This window comes from Cibotium barometz, chromosome 16 (assembly GCF_041138505.1).
Source record: "Cibotium barometz isolate CiBa-2024 chromosome 16, ASM4113850v1, whole genome shotgun sequence".
Taxonomy (NCBI): Eukaryota; Viridiplantae; Streptophyta; class Polypodiopsida; order Cyatheales; family Cibotiaceae; genus Cibotium; species Cibotium barometz.
This window is the reverse complement of record NC_141061.1, coordinates 7578325-7603018: the sequence shown is the minus strand read 5'-3', so window position 1 is coordinate 7603018 and position 24694 is coordinate 7578325. Positions and strand designations below refer to the sequence as shown.

General features: G+C 41.4%; 1 protein-coding gene and 1 pseudogene across 1 annotated transcript; both read right to left on the bottom strand.

Annotated features, from left to right (window-relative positions):
* Positions 1 to 690: 690 nt before the first annotated feature.
* LOC147630323 (chalcone synthase pseudogene) lies at positions 691 to 2276 on the bottom strand (annotated as a pseudogene).
* Positions 2277 to 9826: 7550 nt separating this feature from the next.
* On the bottom strand, positions 9827 to 11973 carry LOC147630322 (chalcone synthase-like). The gene is made up of 2 exons (XM_086809974.1): positions 11738 to 11973; positions 9827 to 11612 (listed from the first exon to the last, which is right to left on the bottom strand). The coding sequence occupies exons 1-2, from the start codon at positions 11913 to 11915 to the stop codon at positions 10564 to 10566; spliced, it is 1227 nt and encodes a 408-aa protein (XP_086666100.1). The 5' UTR covers positions 11916 to 11973; the 3' UTR covers positions 9827 to 10563.
* Positions 11974 to 24694: the final 12721 nt, after the last annotated feature.

The following is a 24694-nucleotide window of genomic DNA, read 5'->3' as shown; positions in this document are numbered from 1 at the left end:
TTTATTATAAAATCTAATAAGTAAATTATTGATGCACATACACCACAACTATTTCGAGGCCGTACGATATGCTTACAAAAAACTCTCCTTAAAAATGTTGGTAGAAAATGTCAGTACTCGATAGATTTCTTAAAGTGATCGCTTTTGCAAAAAGCATCAACGAGTGATATTTTAGGCATCACAATCATAGTCGCAAAGTGACTTTTTTAATTTGACACTAAAAGTTTGAAACAACATAGGCTTACTTTTCTTGAAACAACATAGGCTTACTTTTCCACCTTGCCTAGAGTCACTTATAATGTTGTGTCATGCTTGCAACATCATAGGGCTGATTATAAACCAATTTTATATGCTACTGATTCCATTGCACTATGGTAATATGGCCTAATCAAGGATCAGTTGATTATTATTGTGCCACTCTTTCTTTGTACAATATCATAGCTTTCTTCAAGACACGTAGTGCCAAATAATCTCTCTCCCCAAGTCCCATCACCACAAAAAAAGGATTGCATGCTTGAGATAACACATATGTGAGTTGTGTTATCTTATGCTATAGGTAATAGTAACCAATTTATCTTTTAGAGTGAGTTGTGTTGTTTTCCTCTTTTGCAACTACTTGCTTTAACCAATATTATCTTCCTTGAATAAAGACCATTGCCATGCGATGTCATCAAAATATAGCAACTCCCTTATCTTTGTTAGGTGTGCAAGTGCATGTGCATGTGTACAATAGCATAATGAGAAGCCAAGACTATTAATAGGCAATCAACATTTCTGCTTTCTCACAAAAGACTCTGTTGATAATGGGCAACTAGTAAAGTAGTTTAACAAGGAAGGAGCCTTGCTTTCTTTATTCTAGGTATATAATAAAAGATCGGGTTTTACTTTTTCCTACTGTAAAGTCGATAAGTTATTGGCTAGGCTTTGTTTTTAGACATACATACATACATGCATATGCGCACATACATGTCTACTTACATACATATGTGTATATTATCCTATATCATTCATGATCTATTCACTCAAGAGTGTGTAGTAGACTCAAGAATGTGTGTAGTAGTTATGGCATCAACCAAGGGGGAGGCTCTTAAGGAGAAGGGCCTCGCAAGTCACACCGGGGCCAAAGCTGACAAGCACCCCCCATTCGAAGCCCTCCCCAGAAGTGGAGAGCTTGTTTTTGAGAGAGTTCCGCAGCATTTGCTCCATGACGAAGAAAACACAAGCGCTCGACATGTTACCGTATTCAGCGAGCACTTGTCTAGTGGCAGCCAGTTTCTCGGGTTTGAGCTTCAGTGTCTGCTCCATTTGGTTGAGAATGGCGGGGCCGCCTGGGTGGGTGATCCAGAAGATGTCATTGGGGCTAGGGGTTTCTCGTGCTGTTGCTGCTGCATGGTCATCGTCATCAGCATGGACGCCGCCGTCGATAGTGTTATCCAGCGCGTCTTGCAAGACGGCACGAAGATTTTGAGAGACAAGCTGTGGAACGGTTTTGTGGAGGTGGAAAGTGAGGCCGATTTGCTTCCACTGGCCTTGGATGGCCCCATCGCTGTCGGGCAAAATGTAGGAGCCCGTCCAGTGTACCTCGAACCAGGGCTTCTCCACGTGAGCAATGGGGTCGGAGCCGACGATGAGGGCGGAGGCGCCGTCACTGAACAACGCCTGACCCACAAGGCTGTCAATATGGGTCTCATTGGGCCCACGAAAGGTCACCACGGTGATCTCGCTGCACACCACTAGCACGCGTGCGCCCTTGTTGTTCTCGGCCAGCTCCTTGGCCATGCGGAGGGCCGTGCCTCCGCCAAAGCAGCCCTGCGAGTACAGCATCAGCCTCTTCACATTGTGGTGCAAGCCCAGACGCTTGGTGAGAGCCCAATCTGCCCCCGGCAAGTCCATGCCACCTGTCGAGCAGAAGACAAGGTGAGTGATGCAGGACATGGGCCGCCCCCACTCCTCCAACGCCTTGAGCGCAGCTTCCCCACCAAGCCTGGGTATCTCTGCCACCATGTGCTCTTGCCTCGCATCCAAGGACTCGCCCCAGAACTCGCATATGCTCGGGTTGGCCCGCAGGATCTCCTCGTTCAGGTACATGTGCCTCTTCTGGATGCCTGATCTCTCACCTGCAGTACACGTGCCGCACACACAGAGCAACACAGACAGAGCAACGTTAGATTCACTCGTTTGAACCAGAGTACGGATGGAGTTCCAGTACTTCTCACCAGCAGCATGGGGTGCGGCCTCTTACAAATGCGCTGGAACTTTTTCTTGAGGTCGGTCATGTGGTTGCTGTTGGTGACGCTGAAGTAGAAGTCCGGGTACTCGTGCTGCAAGAATGATTGAGGGTAGTAAGTAGGGAATAAAAAAATGATTAATTAATCAAGGGTAGTAAGTAGGGAATAAAAAAATGATTGAGCAAGAGTGGGTGCCTTAAGTCATTCAACCAAAAGAGATGGCAATGAAAAAGGAGGTGCATCAAGACAAGATAAAGGAATTAAGGTGCATCCAAAAAAATCAAAAACCATACAAGCGTGTAATCACATGAAAACACAAGGCCCCAAGAATGCAAAGGAAGCACATTAATCCTAAGAGTAAGGAGCCTGGCTAAGTTAGAAAGAAAGGAGAAGCTACTTGGTGTCAAATCTAGATTATGGACATGCATCATGGCATGACACCCATAAAGGTGAACTTGATCCCACATCAAGAACAATGCATACAAAAGAAATCAAATATCTCCCTTACCGTACATTAAAACCCACTCATGTGGGATATCATTCTTAAAGAGTAGATATAAATCTAGTCCTAAAGGGACTGTAGATTATATTATCTCTAATAAAATTAGAGTTAATATTCTCAATATATATATAGTTGACTATTTGTTGAAGAAAAATCACATGGAAACCCTCGTTGGATTAGAGCAACCCTCGGTGTGACAACAACGAGTGCAGGCGGCAATGACGAGCAACTACGATGGAGCTCTTAAGGCCTAGCTGCAGCTCTTAGATGTGCTACTAATCACTTTAGATGTGCTACTAATCACTTTACTTAATTTTATGTTTTGTAGGTCTTGCACTAATCCTCTCCTTTTTTGCTTCACAAAAAAGAGGTAAGCCCTCTTTTTATTGTAATCCTCAATACAAGATATTTGTTTATTTCACCCTTGATTACCATATTAGGGAAATTGAAAAAATCCCGTTACTTTGGAAAAAAATTTCAATCTAATTTTTGGTGTATCTTGACCATACCAATTCCCAATTTGTCAGAGAATGTGTATTTAGAACCCTCTCTTAAAGAGCTTTCTAAAGATATGTCACATGAGAGGGTTTTCACAAAATCTTAAAAAGATTCACCATGCCCCTATTTTTCGATCTTGCAAAATGGGAATTGGGATTTTCCCAAACTCCCTAATGTGTTCTTCTTGGGTTCCGAGTTTAGGTTCACCTTAGTGCATAACGCCTATGCGTACGAGCTCTATGCATAAGAGCTTTATACATAAAGCCGATGCAAAAAGCCTTATACAAGCCTATGTATATGCATAGGCTTGCATAGTATGCATAAAGTGTATGCAAAGGCTCTATGCCTAGCTTTATGTATAGGATCTATGCATAAAGCATATGCATAAGAGCCTATGCATAAAGCATATGCATAGGCTCTATGCCTAGCTTTATGCATAGCACATCTGCAAGCTTATGCATAAGCGCTTTATGCATAGGCTCTATGTATAAAGCCTATGCATATGCTTTATGCGTAAGAGCCTATGCATATAGCTTTATGCATAGAGCATATGTAAGCTTATGCATAAGAAATTTATTCATAGAGACTATGTATAGCACATTATGCATAAGAGCCTATGCAAAGCTTTATGCGTAGGCTCTATGCATAAGCTATATGTATAAAGACTTTATGCATAGCTATTTATAAATGTTTTATGCTTTGATAAATTGACTCTTATGCATGTATTTGGTTTGGGTTATATGTTTCATTTCATTTTAAACAACATTGTTTCCTTTAACTAATTGTATCTTTTTTTAATTGTTTTTTATAGAGGGAGTTTGTTGGGCGTGACCCAACAAAACAAGAGTACAATTATGGATATGACGCTCCCCGTCCGCAATTGTGGGCTTGGATGCGTATGCGAGGTGTACGCTTGAATGAGTCCATTTTGGGGACTCAAGATGATGAGGTAAATAGTTGCTAAGCCCTTCTTTTATCTATATGTGATTGTATTTTATTGTTTTATACTTACCTTACTCTTGTTTGCATGTTTGTAGGATGAAGAGGAAGAGGAAGAGGATGATGTGGACTATGACCATGAAGTAGGTGAAGCAAGTGAAGATGAAGACAAAGACGAGCCCAAGGAATCTGATGAGGATTTTGATTAGCCTCCCCTTCCTTGATTTTTTTTTGGTATATGGCCAAAGGCCTGACCAATCGAGAAATATAATATATATTTGGTTCACTTTCATTTTTCCCAGTTTTATTTTCTTTTTCAAGTTTATGTTTGTATCAAAAAATTATCTATATCAATTAAAAAAAAGAGTTGGGGCAGACTGGGAGTCTTGTGTGTGCACACTCCCCAGTCTGCCCTAGCTTTCTTTTTCCCTGGAATTCGTAGCGATACTTCTCCGCTCCAGCAGCAGTGAAATTTCACTAATGCACAACAAATTTTTGCTGCTATTTTTGTGTTTAAGTAGTGATCCCATTGCAACAAAAATAGTAGCATTTCTAGAAGCAAAATAGGCCCAACATCTCTGTACTCTACTTATAAAAGTGCTATTATTTTCACTGCTGTTGAACCCTCATTCTGTTGTGGTGCTAGTGCCGTTTATAGTCCCAAGGCCCTCATGCCCTAGCACCACATGTATAAATGCCTCTAACCCTTGTGTGCCTAAGCCCATCCCCATGTGTATGTGCAAGCCTAAAATCTCTTTATTATAAACCATCCCCTCCTACAATGATTTTGTCCTCGAAATTGAAGGGTGGTCATACACAAAAAACATATACAAAAGCCAAAAAATGTCACATCCAAAGCTGAATGTCGATGTCGTCATCCAAGCATATGGCCCCTCCTGGATCAGATGGAAAAGAATGTAGTATAATGCAGATGATGAAGCTAACAATATATCCTTTGAGTTAAATTTGAAGCCAATGAGTCGTATGACCCCCAAGGTTAAATGGAAATCATATCAAACTCCTATCAATGATGAAGCTAATCATAAAATCTCCTGGATCAAAGGGAAATTTGAACCATCCAAACTCCAAAATCATGGCCCTTGAACCACTTGGATCAAATGGTAAATATGGAAGACCAATGTTGATGATGTGGCTAGCCCTAAATCCTCCTGTGTTGAAGGGCAAAGCTTGTGGCCAGAATATCGAAATGTCCTAGCACAAAATAACCATCATGCAAGCCAAGAGCCAAGACTAGGATGTACCATAGGCACATCTGAATGTCGAGCCACATAATAAAAAACCAGATACTGCAAATGCTCCGGGGGAGGGTCACTAAAAAATACATGAATATATCACATGAGTGCATAAAAAAGGTATAGTTTATTTACTTTTTTCACAGAAAGAAGGGGTTTCTAAAAACAAATTCAAAAAAATACAAATTGTATAAAAAATGGTTAATTTTAATTAATAAAAATTCACAGATAAGATATAGGCCTTGAACACACATGATATATACGGTGACCCCTCGAGTGAAAATGGAAAATGATACACCCAAAATTAAATGTCTCAACTTCACAAAACATAGGGTTGTGTCAATAATCACGGAAACCAAATGCAGGTAGTTTATAGTCAGCATCATGTAAAGTCCAATACGAATCGACACCATCTCTCAATGTAGCATAACTTGACAAAATTTGAGGCACGATCCACTATATCCATGTGTGTATATGCATGACCTAAGCTATGCATCACATCCTTATGTGTAATCCCTCTATGTGGGCATGATCCCCCAAGATAAGAATATGATCAATAGGATTATCATAATCATCATCATCATCTCACTGATGAAGACTGAGACAATGTGTCCACACATGAGAGATAAATGGAATCATCATTCATAAAATCCCTAACCCTATAATCTCTAAGGTCACTGAAGTAATCCTCATAAGGTAGGGTCTATCTCCATCAATAATGGATCTAAGAAAATATGTAAGTCAAATGTGGAACTCTATAGATCGATATGAATAATCATATGTCTCCTATGAGATGTCACCTCAATACAATTAATACTACCCTCATACACTATACTTGACTTCTTAAATACATAGACTATAGCCAAGTGAACACTGCAAGGTTCACTATAAAGGCTAGGAGTAGTGATATCAGGAACTTATCCATATGCCAAAGCCGTAGAAGAATAGCATGTCCTATCTCTAGCACAAGGAACTCAGGCCTGTGCCCCCATAAGTGTCTTGAGAACCCACATGTGAAGTATCACTTAACTCGTGTGCTATAATGGATGTATCACTAATTGAATGCATACTATCCTATAAAATTCTCCCACAATCAACTAATGTATCCACATGATCTGTAGGAAGGAAGATGGGCATAGAAGTATCAATGCTCCATGTGCTCGTTGCCATCTCTACCCTCGAGATCATGCCCACATGATCCAACTCACACACAACACCATCACATATATCATCATCACGTGCATGTGTAGTATCAATAATATCATGTGCATGTGTATCATCGTGTGCTAGTGTATCAATATCATCATATATATGTGTGTGTACAATACATCATCATGTGTATGTATATGAGATACATCATGATCATCATCTGTGCTAATGTCGATGTCACGGGACCCTTTTGTACTTCTTGAAGAATTAATTAAAAATCTCACAAATTACATCATAATTGAAACAAAGACTTGAATTGAAATTGATAATTAAATAACTTAGCATAACACAAGGCAAAAGAGTTAGAATAACATCACCACCATTAAAAGTAAAGGATAGAGAATACCACATGGTAAACCAGATTGGGTGCAATCTCCCCCCTCAAGTGTGTAGCTCCACTTCCACGACTTAAGTATTTTGAGATTTTTATTCATAAAAATAGCCCAAGGAGCTAAGAATAGATAAGCATACAAATTGGGCTTGCTTTTCCCAACTTTTGGGGTATTTCTTTACATATTTTTAATCATATCAAAATCCCTAAGATTTGTACATATAAAAACCTTTGCCCAAATATAATTACTAGTGGGCCTTGTTACATAAAATAACTTTGTGCACATTTTTACATATAATAATCTTGTACACATTTGCACATTCCATTAAGCCGATTCCTGCATACATTAAATCAAGCATATTTTTCTTCAATTATTAATTCATAAAAAATATGATAAAATATATACCTGTAATAACAGTCGTCCCATTTCAGGAAGCAATTGTCCTCAGTTGTGTAAAGAAAATGATACAACAACAAAAATCTCGTGTGACACCTAAACTGGTGATCCTCACACCATCGTGAAATCACAAATAATAATAAAAACTAATACGATATAGACAAGATCCCTTATGTGTGACACATACACATTTCTCATCACCTATTTCTGTAAACACATCCCAATTAATGGCCTAGTGTACAATTAATCCCAATATGATACATTGATAGGCACAAACACAACATATATTCACCACTTGTTTCACTATGATGAGAGTATCATTATGTACACATCATCTAGCATGGTGTAAGTTGCCACTTGTTACACTCTAATGAGCATGGCACATCAGTTGCATAAACCACTTGTTTCACTTCGATCGTGTGCAATTGTCAAGCATAGTCCACTTGTTTCACTTGATCACAATACAGTTGTCAAGCATGGCACTACTTGTTACACTTTAACATTATACACCCATCAAGCATGGTCTTAAGCTATGCCAATACCACTAGGTAATCAATATTTAATGTGTAGTCGCCCACGATACCAATTCACTAGGATGGCACACTAGCGTTCGGGCATCCCCGTACAACTAAAGGGTGGAGATTATGTAACATCTATCCTACTTGGATAAGCAACTGACCTTAGATGCTTGTTTGCTTATGCAAGAAAAGGAGATCAATTATCATATACTAAATAAATTCAAGTGTGTTCCCTAACAAAATACATTATATTAAGGACTTCTATGTGTAATGAATTATAGTGTCCCATACCGCTAGATATTATCCCACACAGATGTAGAGATAAGTATGCATCGGAATCCTTCACACAGGATTAATCTCGTAACCCATACCACAAGACTAATACATAGTGAAAAATTCATAAAGGATAATTCAAGATGGAAGGGCGAGTTCCTTCAAGAAGTTTTACTTTTGATGCATAAAAACTCTCCTTGAGTTTATCGAAAAGTGTTAAATAATCAAATGCAATAAATATGTTACCTCAAGAGTCTGAGCAGTCATCATGGTATTCTTCTTCATCATCTTCATCGATGTGCATCTAATTAATTGATCCCACATTATCAACTACAAAAGTATATTCCCTTTCTAATTAAGTTTACAAAACTTTGTTTTGGTAGCACGTAACTTATGGTTTGCCTATATTTATGCATGCAATCCCGAAAGAGGCTCACAATGATGAGAAAGGGGAAGGAGGTGATGACAAGTAGGGAGATTGTTTTTTATGAATGTTTTTTGTTAGAGCTTGGCTCTATTTTTTTGTGACACAATAATATAAATGATGCACTTAGCAATATAAATAAAATCATATTTTTGTGTAAAACAATGTCTTGATTTTGAATACCTTTCCTTCAGTCTCTCTGAAATGGCACCAACGGCAAAATGGGATAGACTAGGGTTCACAAAAATCTAAGTACCTGTTATGGTACCAGTGGCAAAATGGGAAAGAGTGGTTCTGGCATCTTTGCCATCCAGTCTGTCCTATTCTTGCATTGGTATCACAATAGGTCCTTAGATTTTAGAGAGATTGAGCTCTACCAACCCCAATCTATCACATTCTACCCCAAAAAAATATAGGGTCGGTATAATTATCAAAACGATTGTGGATATAAGTGTCAGGCGACTAGAGTTAGTAATATCAGAATGACCATGGCATGCTAATATAATGACATCATACTAGCATTTATATATACCAACAAAACTTCTGACGCTTTTACTAACATTTGTATTTCTCGATGCTTCTACGAATGACCCTATATTATCAATGATAGGGGAGTCAAAAGGTTGAAAAAAATATAAGTCTAAAACGTCGTTATGGGACGTGTCAGTGTGGGGTTATTCCCTTATAGTAAAGCAAAGAGATTCTCATAATGGAAATGTTGTGGAAAACAATTTCATTTTGAGAATCAATTGATAGAACATGAGGAGAGCTCATCATCATCTAGTGAATTTACCGATCGTACATCCTTGGATCCTTCTACGGATGGTAACAAATTCCCTTTTAATCCCATGTTTGAAGATATAGGAGATATAGAGAGCACATTGGAAATTGATCTCTTTGGATCCATAGACCTTGTATAGGATAACAATCATTATATATATATATATATATATATATATATTTATTCAAATCAAATGTATTCACTAATATTTATTATAAAATCTAATTAGTAAATTATTGATGCACATACACAACAACTATATCGAGGCCGTACGATATGCTTACAAAAAACTCTCCTTAAAAATGTTGGTAGAAAATGTCAGTACTAGATAGATTTCTTATAGTGACAGCTTTTGCAAAAAGCATCAACGAGTGATATTTTAGGCATCACGATCATAGTCGCAAAGTGACTTTTTTAATTTGATACTGAAAGTTTGAAACAACATAGGCTTACTTTTCCACCTTGCCTAGAGTCACTCATAATGTTGTGTCATGCTTGCAACATCGTAGGGCTGATTATAACCCAATTTTATATGCTACTGATTCCATTGCACTATGGTAATATGGCCTAATCAAGGATCAGTTGATTATGATTGTGCCACTCTTTCTTTGCACAATATCATAGCTTTCTTCAAGACAGAGCCAAATAATCTCTCTCCCCAAGTCCCATCACCACAAAAAAAGGATTGCATGCTTGAGGTAATAGTAACCAATTTATCTTTTAGAGTGAGTTGTGTTGTTTTCCTCTTTTGCAACTACTTGCTTTAACCAATATTATCTTCCTTGAATAAAGACCATTGCCATGCGATGTCATCAAAATATAGCAACTCCCTTATCTTTGTTAGGTGTGCAAGTGCATGTGCATGTGTACAATAGCATAATGAGAAGCCAAGACTATTAATAGGCAATCAACATTTCTGCTTTCTCACAAAAGACTCTGTTGATAATGGGCAACTAGTAAAGTAGTTTAACAAGGAAGGAGCCTTGCTTTCTTTATTCTAGGTATATAATAAAAGATCGGGTTTTACTTTTTCCTACTGTAAAGTCGATAAGTTATTGGCTAGGCTTTGTTTTTAGACATACATACATACATGCATATGCGCACATACATGTCTACTTACATACATATGTGTATATTATCCTATATCATTCATGATCTATTCACTCAAGAGTGTGTAGTAGACTCAAGAATGTGTGTAGTAGTTATGGCATCAACCAAGGGGGAGGCTCTTAAGGAGAAGGGCCTCGCAAGTCACACCGGGGCCAAAGCTGACAAGCACCCCCCATTCGAAGCCCTCCCCAGAAGTGGAGAGCTTGTTTTTGAGAGAGTTCCGCAGCATTTGCTCCATGACGAAGAAAACACAAGCGCTCGACATGTTACCGTATTCAGCGAGCACTTGTCTAGTGGCAGCCAGTTTCTCGGGTTTGAGCTTCAGTGTCTGCTCCATTTGGTTGAGAATGGCGGGGCCGCCTGGGTGGGTGATCCAGAAGATGTCATTGGGGCTAGGGGTTTCTCGTGCTGTTGCTGCTGCATGGTCATCGTCATCAGCATGGACGCCGCCGTCGATAGTGTTATCCAGCGCGTCTTGCAAGACGGCACGAAGATTTTGAGAGACAAGCTGTGGAACGGTTTTGTGGAGGTGGAAAGTGAGGCCGATTTGCTTCCACTGGCCTTGGATGGCCCCATCGCTGTCGGGCAAAATGTAGGAGCCCGTCCAGTGTACCTCGAACCAGGGCTTCTCCACGTGAGCAATGGGGTCGGAGCCGACGATGAGGGCGGAGGCGCCGTCACTGAACAACGCCTGACCCACAAGGCTGTCAATATGGGTCTCATTGGGCCCACGAAAGGTCACCACGGTGATCTCGCTGCACACCACTAGCACGCGTGCGCCCTTGTTGTTCTCGGCCAGCTCCTTGGCCATGCGGAGGGCCGTGCCTCCGCCAAAGCAGCCCTGCGAGTACAGCATCAGCCTCTTCACATTGTGGCGCAAGCCCAGACGCTTGGTGAGAGCCCAATCTGCCCCCGGCAAGTCCATGCCACCTGTCGAGCAGAAGACAAGGTGAGTGATGCAGGACATGGGCCGCCCCCACTCCTCCAACGCCTTGAGCGCAGCTTCCCCACCAAGCCTGGGTATCTCTGCCACCATGTGCTCTTGCCTCGCATCCAAGGACTCGCCCCAGAACTCGCATATGCTCGGGTTGGCCCGCAGGATCTCCTCGTTCAGGTACATGTGCCTCTTCTGGATGCCTGATCTCTCACCTGCAGTACACGTGCCGCACACACAGAGCAACACAGACAGAGCAACGTTAGATTCACTCGTTTGAACCAGAGTACGGATGGAGTTCCAGTACTTCTCACCAGCAGCATGGGGTGCGGCCTCTTACAAATGCGCTGGAACTTTTTCTTGAGGTCGGTCATGTGGTTGCTGTTGGTGACGCTGAAGTAGAAGTCCGGGTACTCGTGCTGCAAGAAGATATGGGGAGGGGTGGCGCTGCCCATGGCCAGCACGCTGGCAGGGCCATCGGCTTTGGCTTGGCGTGCACCGGTGGCGGAGCTCGGCATGTCGGGCGGAGGAGACGAGCAAGCTTCTAGATAGAGAATATATATATGGGTGGATGGGTGCGCTGCGCAGCTTGGCTGTAGATAAGCCGGAGTGCAGCTTTTATAATACGCTAGCTGTATCCATCTTGGAGATTTAACATCAAAACTTTGTCAGAAGTGTAATCCGCAAAGTATCCGTAAGATCGATTAATCGCACGCACAAAGATCTTCTCAAAAACTTGTTTTCCTTACATGCTGACTCTTTCAGCCTGTCATGCACTTCCTTTTCTCAAACGTCTTGCGGTGTCCAATCATAAATGCTCGATTGAGTAAGTTACATATAATTAGACTTGTTATATCTTCAGTTTCAAACCATAAAGCGGAAGACAAAATGTTTGAACGATTACATATAATTAGTAACCATAAGGTCTTCAATTAATAACCATAATGCAAAGGACAAAATGTTTCAACAAAAGTAAACAATGTAGGCAACATATGTCGAGATCATCCATTATGCAAGGGCTAAATGCTCTATCATTTAGGCAACCTATGTCCCAATTTCCACAATGTAGGCAATCTAGACTCGTGCAAAAGTGAGTCCCAAAGAACGTTTGTCATGCTCAACAACCCAAGGCTAGGTCAAGTACTTTACAATATTGGTGGATACCTAAGGCTAGGTCAAGTACTTTACAATATTGGTGGATACCTAAGGCTAGGACCTCCCCTCAACCCACAAACTCTATCGTGATTAATTAATCCAGGGCAGTTCAAGAGCACCAAGTAGGGAATCAAAAAATGATTGAGCAAGAGTGGGTGCCTTAAGTCATTCAACCAAAAGAGATGGCAATGAAAAAGGAGGTGCATCAAGACAAGATAAAGGAATTAAGGTGCATCCAAAAAAATCAAAAACCATACAAGCGTGTAATCACATGAAAACACAAGGCCCCAAGAATGCAAAGGAAGCACATTAATCCTAAGAGTAAGGAGCCTGGCTAAGTTAGAAAGAAAGGAGAAGCTACTTGGTGTCAAATCCAGATTATGGACATGCATCATGGCATGACACCCGTAAAGGTGAACTTGATCCCACATCAAGAACAATGCATACAAAAGAAATCAACTAGACACTCCGAAGGGGGGAACTCCTAGAAGTAATGCTAACAATGAAATTAGTAGAAGAGAGAAAAATGGAGGATACAACACGTTCATAGGGCACATGTTGTGGCTCATTTCCAAACAAGGTCACATAAAAGTCCCCTCGGCATGGAATTGTGACAAAAGGAGCAACTCAAATCGTTACAAGGGTACTATGGACCCTATGGCTCTGCAAAGTACGCGAGGGTAATATAGACCCTATGGACCTAAAAGGCGCATGAGGGAAATCTCATGAAAATGTGAAAAAGGTTACTTTGAATGGAACCGTATTAGAGTCATGCTTGCTACAAGCTTCAATAGTGTCAACGCTATATATAAAAATGGTGTTATTCCACAAAGGAGGTGGTATTTGGGCCTCACATGATGTATACTAAAGGCTTTCACTTTTTTGGGAAACACTAAAAGAGAACAATGGTGCCGAAGGAGAAGGAAGGGTTCATACCCTCCTAACTTAACCCCTCCATAAACTAATCATTTTGTCACTTCTCTTTCATCAATATTCTCCTAATGCCTTATTTTCCTTCTCTTCATTATGCTCTTCTATAAACCTAAGTGTGTTTTTTTTTAGGTGTACCTTTCTCATAAGTTTCCCCCTGATGATTTGTCTTCCTTCTCTTCATTTTTCTCTTCTATAAACCTAAGTGTTTTTTTTTGGTGGACCTTTCTCATAATTTGTAGCTAAAGGTTATGGCATGGACCCCCCTTTTGAATCCCTTTCCCTCATACACTCTCCTCTTCTTTAAGGCTTCTTTTTCATTTTATATAAAATAACACACACACGTGTGTGTGTGTGTGTGTGTGTGTGTGTGTGTGTGTGTGTGTGTGTATACACAGTTATCCTTAACCCTTTCCCTTATCTCTCTAAATTGCTTTATCTTCTCTCTATCTTATTATTCTTTATAACTTATAAAAACCTATTTATTTTCTTTCTTCTTTTTCTCTAAATATTTTAGCCCACCCTCTCACATTATCTCTCTATAAAGTCACAATGTATTGTTATCATATTATAGTAGTGATGTGTGTGAACACACTTAGGACCGCCGGGGCACTTTTTCCCTCACTAGGAGGTTTTTTCCCCCGTGCATTGTATATACGCCCATTATCTTCTAGGGCTTGTTATCTTTCATTTTTGGCACTCATAATACACTACTGTGTTGTGCTCAAGCTTCCTCATCTTCTTGAAGTTGTGTGTGCATTCCTGCAACCCTAATTCCAACAATTGGTATCAGAGCAGGCTTCCTCCTCCCGGGCAGCATCACCGGCACCTGCCGCTTAATCTCCTCCGATTGCGACGAGGTTTCACGAGCGACTGCAGGTTAGTATATGCCGTGGGAGAGCCCGTAGGGCTTGGTCATTTCAGAATTTTGATCTGAGGTCATTTCGCCCTCCGTTTTTGCATTCCAAGTACTGCGCAGGCAAAATCGTCCTACTGTGCAGATTTTCTGTCAAGATTAAAATCTGCAGGACAGGTGCCCATTTGTCTGTTTTGGGCTGTGCTACATAGCACAGGTCGTTTTTATACAGGTTTACCTCTTACAGACAGCATTTACATCTAGTAGTACAGTCATTGGCCATGGCTGACAACAATGATGTATTCCGCATGTTGGCTGCTGAGGATAAGTTGGATGGCACCAACTATCCATTGTGGGCATATATGATGCGACATGTATTGGTAGCAAAGGGGTTATGGAACATTGTGCAGGGTATTGATGCACGTCCTATTGTGGCTGGGAATGCTGCAAACACATCAGAAACAGGTACTGTTGATGATGGTGCAGGCACAAGTGCTGTAGCAGCTGTTCGAGAACCACCACTTTCAGCAGAGCAGATTCGTTGGGATGGTAGAGATGCGCAGGCTCATGCCTTGATTGCGCTGTCTGTCAAACGTACCATTATCCCACATATTCGCTCCTGCAGGACTTCTAAGGATGCTTGGGATGTACTTGCCACATTGTATCAGGCAAGAAATGAGGCTCGTGTTGCTTACCTCCGAAAACAGTTGGAGAGTGAGCATATGAACGAAGGTGATTCTATGGATAGCTTTTTGACAAAGATCAAGGATTTCAAAGAGCAGCTCATTTCTGCAGATGAAATCCTGTCAGACAGTTCACTTGTGCAGACTGTTTTGAATGGTCTACCAGATTCTTATCAGGGTTTTGCTTCCACTCTTCGCTTGATGATGAAAGGCAATCCCAATGCCTTATCATTTGAGGAGTTGGTTTCTGTTTTGCTGCAAGAAGACCAGTCAAGGCAAAACAGGAATATTATGCGTGTCGCAGATCAAGCTTTCGTTGCTAATCAGAGAAGCGGGAAAGGTAAAGCAGGCTTTTCTTCTAGTAAGCAGAAATCTGCAAATGCTGCGCAACCAAAGAAGGAAGACAAAGATGAGAAGAAGGGTGACAAACAGAAGACATTTTGCAAGTACTGTAAGGGAAATGATCATGTCATCAAAGCGTGTCCTAAGCTGGCTGCGAAAGAGGCTAAGAAGAAAGAGGCTGGTATGGCTGTTGCAGATGCCTCTCCTTCTAACAATGAATCTGCTAATGTTGTGCTAGATACAGAATGGGCATTCAATGCGCAGTGCAGTTATGACCCATCTTTGCATGACACATGTATGTCTGCAGTAGATTCAGATGTATGGTACTTTGACAGTGGTGCCACTAAGCATATCACCTCGCAGCGCAGTTTATTCACTTTCCTTGAGTCTGCTCCCACAGGGAATACTGTCACTTGTGCCAATAACTCCTCTTATCCCGTTAAAGGAGTTGGACAGATTGTGCTGAATGTTGCAAATGGCAACACCTTTACACTTTTTGATGCATTGTATGTGCCAGGGATCAAAAAGAATCTGCTGTCAGTTTCCGCATTTGCCAAAACAGGTTTGGTTGTAAAATTTGTGGATGACAGATGTACTGTTCATGATCTCTCTTGTGGTGACATCATTGTAGCATCTGGTTCACTATGTCGAGGGCTGTATAAGCTCAATATGGATGGCAAATGTGTAGAGGATTCAGCATGTGCTATTATGGATACGCAGGCTATTTCAAATGCAAAACTGTGGCATGCACGTTTTGGTCATCTGAATTTTGCAAGTTTGCTGCGCCTGCAGAAATCTGAAATGGTGTCTTCTTTGCCTAAGCTTGAGGCACCTGTCAAGCATGTTTGTGAGGGCTGCATATTGGGTAAAATGCAGCGTGCTTCCTTTCCCAAAGATGGATCAGTGAGAGCTGAACGCAGATTGCAGCTTGTTCACAGTGATGTTTGTGGTCCCATGCAAACTCCATCATTTGGAAACTACCTTTACTTCGTGACTTTCATTGATGATTTTACCAGGCATGCATGGGTATATCCTTTGAAGGCAAAGTCCGAAGTGTTTTTGTGCTTCAAACAGTTTTTGGTTATGGCTGAAAATGTGTCAGAAAGTAAGATGGGCACCCTCCGTTCAGATCGAGGGGGGGAGTATATGTCTTCAGAATTTAATGCATTTCTGGCTGAGCGTGGGATAAAACACCAATGTACAGTGCCGTATACACCACAGCAAAATGGTGTGGCTGAGAGAAAAAACAGGTCTCTCATGGAAATGGCAAGATGTATGGTTAAGAGTCAAAGTCTACCACATGGTTTTTGGCTTGAGGCTGTCATGTGTGCCACTTATGTACTAAACAGGTGTCCCACCAAAGCATTACAGGTTGTCACTCCATATGAGGCTTGGCATGGCCGCAAGCCATCTGTTGGCCATTTACGTGTTTTTGGTTGCCTGGCATATGCATTAGTGCCTGTGCAACATCGCAGAAAATTGGATGACAAAGCTGTCAAATGTATTTTTGTTGGATATAGTGCTGAGAGCAAAGGCTATCGTTTGTATCATCCACAGACAAAGCGCATTTTGGTTAGCCGTGATGTTGTATTTGTGGAAGATGCAGTTCAGCCCTTGGTTTCATGTACTAAGGAGACAGATATCAGCTCACGTGATGTCTATGATACATTGTTGCCTCTTTTCAGTGGTGCACAGTCAAGTGCAATACCTCATGAGGCAGTTTTTCAGCCTATGCAGGTTTTAAATGATGGCACAGATCAGCCTATATCTGATGCAGATGCGCATGATGCACTTGAGGATGAGAGACAAGAGATTGAGGGCTCTAGGAATATGCCTAGATGGCTGGTGCAGACTTTGCGTGACAGCAAGTTGGATGCCCCTTTGTCTAGTCGCACTCGTTCTGGCTCTCATGGTGCCTCTTATGCGTCAGATTGTTATGCATTGGCTGTTTCTAGTATGTGCGATGAAAGTGAGCCTGTTTCATTTGATGAGGCACAAAGTTCAGAAAATTGGATGGCTGCTATGCAAGCAGAATACGATGCTATTATGAAGAATGGTACATGGTCTTTATGTGACTTGCCCCCTGGCAAGAAGGCCATTGGCACTAAGTGGGTATACAAATTGAAGCGTAAGCCTGATGGCACAGTGGATCGCCATAAGGCTAGGCTTGTTGCAAAAGGTTATGCTCAAGAGAAGGGCATTGATTTTGATGAGACTTTTGCTCCCACATGTCGTATGACCACTGTTCGTAGCATCTGTGCATTAGCAGCTCATAATGGTTGGAATGTACATCAGCTGGACATAAAGACTGCGTTCTTAAATGGAGATTTGCATGAGGAGGTGTATGTATCGCAGCCTCGTGGTTTTGTTCAAAGAGGGCAGGAAAACAAAGTGTGCAGGTTAAAAAAGGCTTTATATGGTTTAAAGCAAGCTCCACGAGCTTGGTATGAAAAAATACATGCATATTTGACTGCACATGGGTTTCAGAATAGTCCAACAGAAAGCACTTTGTATGCTAAACGTGTGGATGGTGTACATCTAATCATTGCTCTCTATGTCGATGACATGCTGCTCACAGGACCAAATGAGAGTCATATTGCTGATTTTAAGGCTGATTTGAATGCCTCTTTTGAGATGTCAGATTTGGGGCATTTGCATCATTATTTGGGGATACAATTTAAGCAGTGTGATGGAGGTATTGCTTTGTGTCAGACAAAGTATATTGAAACATTGTTGCGGAGATTTGGCCTTGAAGACTGCAAGCCTATTGCTACTCCAATGGAGACAGGTTTGAAGTTGAGTCTTCATGATGCTGGAGATCACTTTGATGTCACACTCTATCAGACAGCTGTTGGTTGCCTCATTTATGTATGCATTACGAGGCCAGACATTCAGTTTGCAGTTTCACAGGTGAGCAGATTTATGCATAGCCCAGGCATTAAGCATTGGCAGGCAGTGAAGCGTATCTTTCGCTATTTGAGTGGTACTCGGCATCTTGGGTTGTTTTATCCCAAGGGGGGATCATTGCCGCCAGATTTACATGCTTTTTCAGATTCTGACTGGGCTGGTTGTTATGACACACGCGTGTCCACGAGTGGTTTTTGCTTCATGCTTGGAAGCTCATGCATATCATGGTTGAGCAAGAAGCAGCCTACTGTGGCCACTTCTAGTTGTGAAGCTGAGTACAGGGCAGCTTTCACAGCTACGGTTGAGTGTGTGTGGCTCAGACGCCTTATGGCTGATTTGGGTGTTGGGCAGCCATCTGCCACCACCATCTTCACTGACAGTCAGAGCGCATTGGCAGTTGCGCGGAACCCAGTGTTCCATGCTCGTACAAAGCACATTGAGGTGCACTACCATTATGTCAGGGAGAGACTCTCTGCAGGAGAGATCAGTTTGGCTTATGTGCCAACACAGGATAACCTTGCAGACCTTTTCACAAAGGCTCTGCCTCGTGAGAAGTTCGAAGCTTTTCGCAAAGCTTTGGGCTTACTCCCTTTTGTGGATTCGTCCACATAGCTAGACACTTCCCTATACATGAGTGCTAGCTCTTGTTCACCGCATCACTCCAGGGGGGATTTGTTATCATATTATAGTAGTGATGTGTGTGAACACACTTAGGACCGCCGGGGCACTTTTTCCCTCACTAGGAGGTTTTTTCCCCCGTGCATTGTATATACGCCCATTATCTTCTAGGGCTTGTTATCTTTCATTTTTGGCACTCATAATACACTACTGTGTTGTGCTCAAGCTTCCTCATCTTCTTGAAGTTGTGTGTGCATTCCTGCAACCCTAATTCCAACATGTATCTACTCCCATATGCTCTTTGAGTGTTCTTTGTACACTTTAATTAATTGATTTCACAAATCTTAATTAATAATCATTCCATTCCATCTTCTTTTATTGTTATTCTAGTCCTTCATTTCTACCACCACCTCTCTCTTCTTGAATTTCATATCTTTATGACATAACCCCCTACCTACTTCTACTTTTATGATATGACCCACTATTTAATTCTATTTTTATTCATTTTTAACCTTATTTTGCTTTATTCTTACCTTCTTTGAGAATCTAAGTGCACCCACTAAAGTTTTCTTAAAAAGGTACTTAATCCACATGATTTTATCGTAACCTCTAACACTCATCTCCCACAAATCTCTGTGTGTGTGTGTGTGTGTTAACCACATATTGGTTACACATTCCTACAACAACTATGTCAGCGCACTTATGTAATGGGCACCGGCACTATAATGTAAATCCCATCATTTGATGAGAGAAACACCCTAAAGACACTCTCTCGGGGGTTTCACCTAAAAATATGTAAGTATAGTACGTGAGTTCAAATGAACGGGTTTTTTAATTTAAAATTTTAAGGTAAAATTAGAGAAATGCATTTATAGAGGGGGTTTTTTTAATTGATTTTGAAAATAAACCTATAAGTCTATAAAGAAAAAGGGGTCACTTTATTCATGAGAAATTCACAGGTTAGGGGTTTTAAAATACCCCTTGAACGTACGTGATACATAGGGTTTCTTAGTAGTGCACCCCCTCAGGGCACTCCTAAGTATTGAGCTTTGAAGGACAGACAAAAAGATCTTGGTTAGTTGGCCAAACATTAGAGAGAATCCTTGTAACTATATTTTGGACGCCTCGGGTCACTTACCCCGAGCGGCCTAGTGGTGAGAAAAGGTTTGGAACTATAAAAGCCAATTTCTCTTGTTTGTAACTCATTCTCCCATTTGTGTAATATAAGTAAAGTGTTCTCTCTCCCTCTCTCTTGGAACTCTAATCTAGCATGTGTGGTGTGCTTACGGTTAGGTTTTGGGAGTGATTAGTACTAATCACTTGTTCTCTTATGCTTTCCTCTTACTTCTTCTCTCTCTCTCTCTCTTACTTGAATGATTAGGCTACCATCGTGATCGTCTCACGAAGATCCCACGCGATCTTTGTGAGATAGGTGTTGCACCACCCGTTGGATTAGAGCAACCATTGGATTAGAGCAACCGCCTCGGTGTGACAACGAGTGTGGGAGGACGGCGGTGACAACAAGCGGCTATGGTGACAAGCAGCTGCGGTGGAGCTCTTGATCTCGAGCTCGGCAAATAGTTAGGGTAAGCTTAACTCTCTCTCTTTCTCTCTCTCTCTCTCTCTCTCTCTCTCTCTCTCTCTCTCTCTCTCTCACACACACACACACACACACACACACACACACACACACACACATTACAATCAAGAGTTTAAAGGGCTTCTAAAGCCCAAAAAAGCTTCTTCTTTTTTACAAAAGCAAGGCCCTATATATATATATATATGCCTCCTCCCAACTGGTCATTGTCCCACCATCGAGCTAGCACAACCTATCCCTCTCTCCATCGTTGCAAGGAAAATTTAGGGTTTTAAAAGTTTTTTTTCAAGAAAGTAGAAAAGGGGGGCATGGACCAAAGAGAGATAAGCTATGATCATAGACGCACACTACAAGACAATGCTGCCATACACGCGTTTCATACACGCGATAAATTACGAACGCGTGTATGGTCGCGCTTGTATTTGAATAGAATCGGGCGCGTGTATTTTAGCATTTAAGTTTGCGTGTATATTTGCATTTATCAACGTGTGTATAAACGCGTTTATATACACGCAGTAATACACGCATCTATACACGATAATATTCACGGGTTAATACTCGCTATTATACACGGATAAATACACGCTGCTATACACGGATTAATACACGCATGGCAGAGAAAAACTGAAAAAAAAATTGAATTCCTTTACAAAATTAAAAACTATTTTCCTTAAACCATCTCATAGTACATTACAGTATACATCATTACACAATCCCACTACATGCATTTACAACAATGAAATATATTCAAAAATAAATCATGCATATGAGATGATAGAAATGTCATCAATTTAGAACATACAGTGACGGATTGGTTAGGGTTCGATCTCATCTTCAATAAGATCCATCCTTGCCAAACGATCAACATCAATATCCATTTGATCAATTGATAAGGCTACGATTAAATTTATTCCACTATCGATATTCTGTACTCCATTGATAATGGTATCGATGTCCTGATCATCCCTCATCAACATCACCATCATCCTCAATGGTAGGGTCATTCTCATGATCATGAGAAATGGCATGCTCATCCTCATTATCATGATCATCTCTTATTTCTTGATCATCGATCACAACATCTTCAATGGCATGTTCGACGTCATCTTCATTGCGGCTTGTTACATCCTCCATATGCTCCATATCAGTGAATGTATTATACATCACTTTGGAACGTGGTGCAATAGGGATGACGTACCACCATTTGATGTCATGCACCATTGGTAGATAGATAACCTACTCAAATACACACAGTACAGTAATTAATTAGCATATCAAAAGTCAAGGGGTACGCGAGCTTAGATATATATGTACATGAAACACATTAGTAAAAAAATGCATACCTGCTCACATTGTTGTGGCAATACGAGCCTATCTTTCTTTGTTTGCCAGAACTTTGTAGAGTCAATAGTTACATATCCACTTGCATGGCGTTTTATCGTTGCATCAGGCCCTTTTTCCACCACGTTCATTTGCCATTTGACATCCAAAACATACACAAAGAAGCGACGAAAGTCAAGCCTAAATATGTCTTGGATTATGCCACAATAATCATCCATTTTTCCATTACCTCCCTCAAAGCTACTAATGACACCGCAATCTTGTGTATTTCTCTTTTCATCAATTCTTTGTGTTCGAAAATGCTTGCCTTCACACCATATAGCATTGAACATAGTGCACTGGACCAAAATAGAAGCAATATTTGTGTAAGCAATGTGAATAAATATTAAAAGCAAATCACTTACAACTAATGCAAAACATTAGTTCTATGTACCTTTGACATGCATCCTCGTGCATACTCCCATTCTTCCGCCGTGATATGCAGCCCCTCGTCGCTCTCTGCTCTCTCCATTTCCTCATGCAACCAATCAACATGGATATCATTCGGAAGTGTTGCTAGATGCTTAGGGTACGCCTTCCGAGAGCCATGTTGCCTCCGAAAGAGAGCTCTTTCTGCTTGTCTTTTTGTCTTTGCATCCTCATATCTTGTAACCCATCTGCTCATCACATCACTATTAAGGATACAAGTGAAATTGAGATCATCAATCAATGTTCTGTCAATTACTTTACTCTGTCCTTTTCCTTGAGGCACAATAGAGGTCATCCTCAAGTCCTCTTCATTGCTCCATAGTCGTGGCAAAGAGCTGTCCACCTGACCAAGAAATTCTGAAATATATACAAGAGACTCTTGTATCAACCAACCCTCGGCCATGCTTCCTTCAGGCCTTGCACTTTGCCTCACAAAGTCTTTTAAGGTCTTCATGAAGCGCTCTAGGAAGAACATCCAACGTGCATGCACAGTACCACATAAAGCAATTTCGTCCACTAAATGCACAATGAGATGTAGTTGACTTGTGAGAATGGTTCGCGGAAAAGTCTCCTCTACCAAACAAACCACCTCCACTGCCATAACACGCGCATCATCCAACGTGGCTGGATCAATTGCTTTGGAACTAACATATCTGAAAAATAAATAAATAGTACGTTATACCTCATGCACATTCATTTTGCAAGGTATAATGAAGGGTGATCTGAGCATGGGTTTTTACATACCTCACAAGCTCGCCCATCTTATAAATACATTTTTTCAAACTCTTCAGCATCATCTCGTCGACGCTTTACGTGCTCTTGTCGCGCGTAGGGTACCATGTTAGGGTGTGGTACTGCATCCTGCTCAATTTATCAAATTATATGTTACAACTCTATTAATTTAATTTGGATACCATGAGTCATTTGAATACCATCAATTTACATCTACTCACCTCTAAACCTGTTTGATTCCATTCTCCATACATGGAGATGTGGTTCAAGGTAATTCGACGTGCTCGTACAATGCATCCTTGACATCGATTACACATACATTTGATCTGTTGTCCCAACCACACATCGCGATTATGATGACGCATTGTCTCATCTTCTCCAGAACTGCTTGAAGAGGTTGATGACATCCTATGTACAAATCAGAAAACACAAAATCATTATATGTTTTTAATGAAAGCACAAAATCGCGTGTATTGACGCGGCTATCTCCTGAAAATTGCGTGTATTAACGCGGCTAATTCCTAAAAATCGCGTGTATTCACGCGGGTAATGTCTGCAAAACGCGTGTATAAACGCATCTAAAATCACATACACGCGAATATACCTGCGTTTATAAACGCGAATATAAACGCGACAGTATGTTTAAACTAAAAATAGCCCGCCTTCCCCAAATATAGATTTTGAACTAAGAAATCAACAGTGCGCCTGTTTTTGCCTCTTCCAACAGCAAGGAGGGAGCAGAGAAAGGAGCACACACACGGGAGAAGGAGGGAGCAGAGAAGGAGCAGAGAAGACTCACTTTTTCAGAGGTGAGTCACTTTGTCCTGTGCCTTGTCTCTTTTGTCAGATTTGTTTACTTTGCTCTTTGCTCTTTGGGTTTGTCTTTTTGCACACGATTGGGTTACTGCATCCTGACAGGGGCGACAATGGCTGGTCCTTTTATAAGGACATTCTGTCTTTGTCGGGGGGTCGGTCTTTTCGAGAAATTTTTTTCGCAGGTCGCGTGTAAGAACGCGTGTAGAAGCGCGTGTAACCTGTCTGCAGAGTATGTTCACGCGCATATACACGCGTTTTTGGACGGGTGTATACACGCGTTTCTGCAGACAGAAAACTACGGCGTTTCAGATTTCTCTTGACTTGAATGATTTAATTTGTGTGAGTCAAGAGACAGCCCATGATGTACATGAAGATGTTTGTTGCAGGTTCTTTATGGATATTCCAGGTTCTTCATCCGATCCATTTGCGTACAGCAATTGGTTGATGGAGATGATGAATCACTTTGGGCGCCAACCTGGTCCGGTTGAGCTTACAGAGTATATGTATGCCCATCCCCCTCCTTCCCTGCCTGGTGTCTATACCCCTACCGCGAGTATCCAGGGCACTCCAGTGCCGTCTATTCCTCCGAGTCCGACGAGATGGCATGCAGCTTCTCCTCTTCCACGTCCACCGAGGAGACATACCTCGTCCCAGACACACTCACGTACACCCTCACAGCCACCATCACGTGCTCCCTCAGAGCCACCGTCACGTCAGGGCTCACAGCCACCACCGTCACGTAGACAATCCCCCAGTCGTGACTCCACCCGCAGCAGTAGGAAGAGTGGGAGCAGTGGAGGATGCGGCGGGTGCTTTGGTGGGGGAGGTGGGGGAGGTGGGGGAGGTAGTAGG

Coding starts and splice junctions, on each gene's coding strand:
- LOC147630322 (XM_086809974.1), bottom strand. CDS start 11,915: ATGCCGAGCTCCGCCACCGGTGCACGCCAAGCCAAAGCCGATGGCCCT. Junction 11,613..11,737: donor GAAAAAGTTCCAGCGCATTT/GTAAGAGGCCGC, acceptor CGTGTACTGCAG/GTGAGAGATCAGGCATCCAG.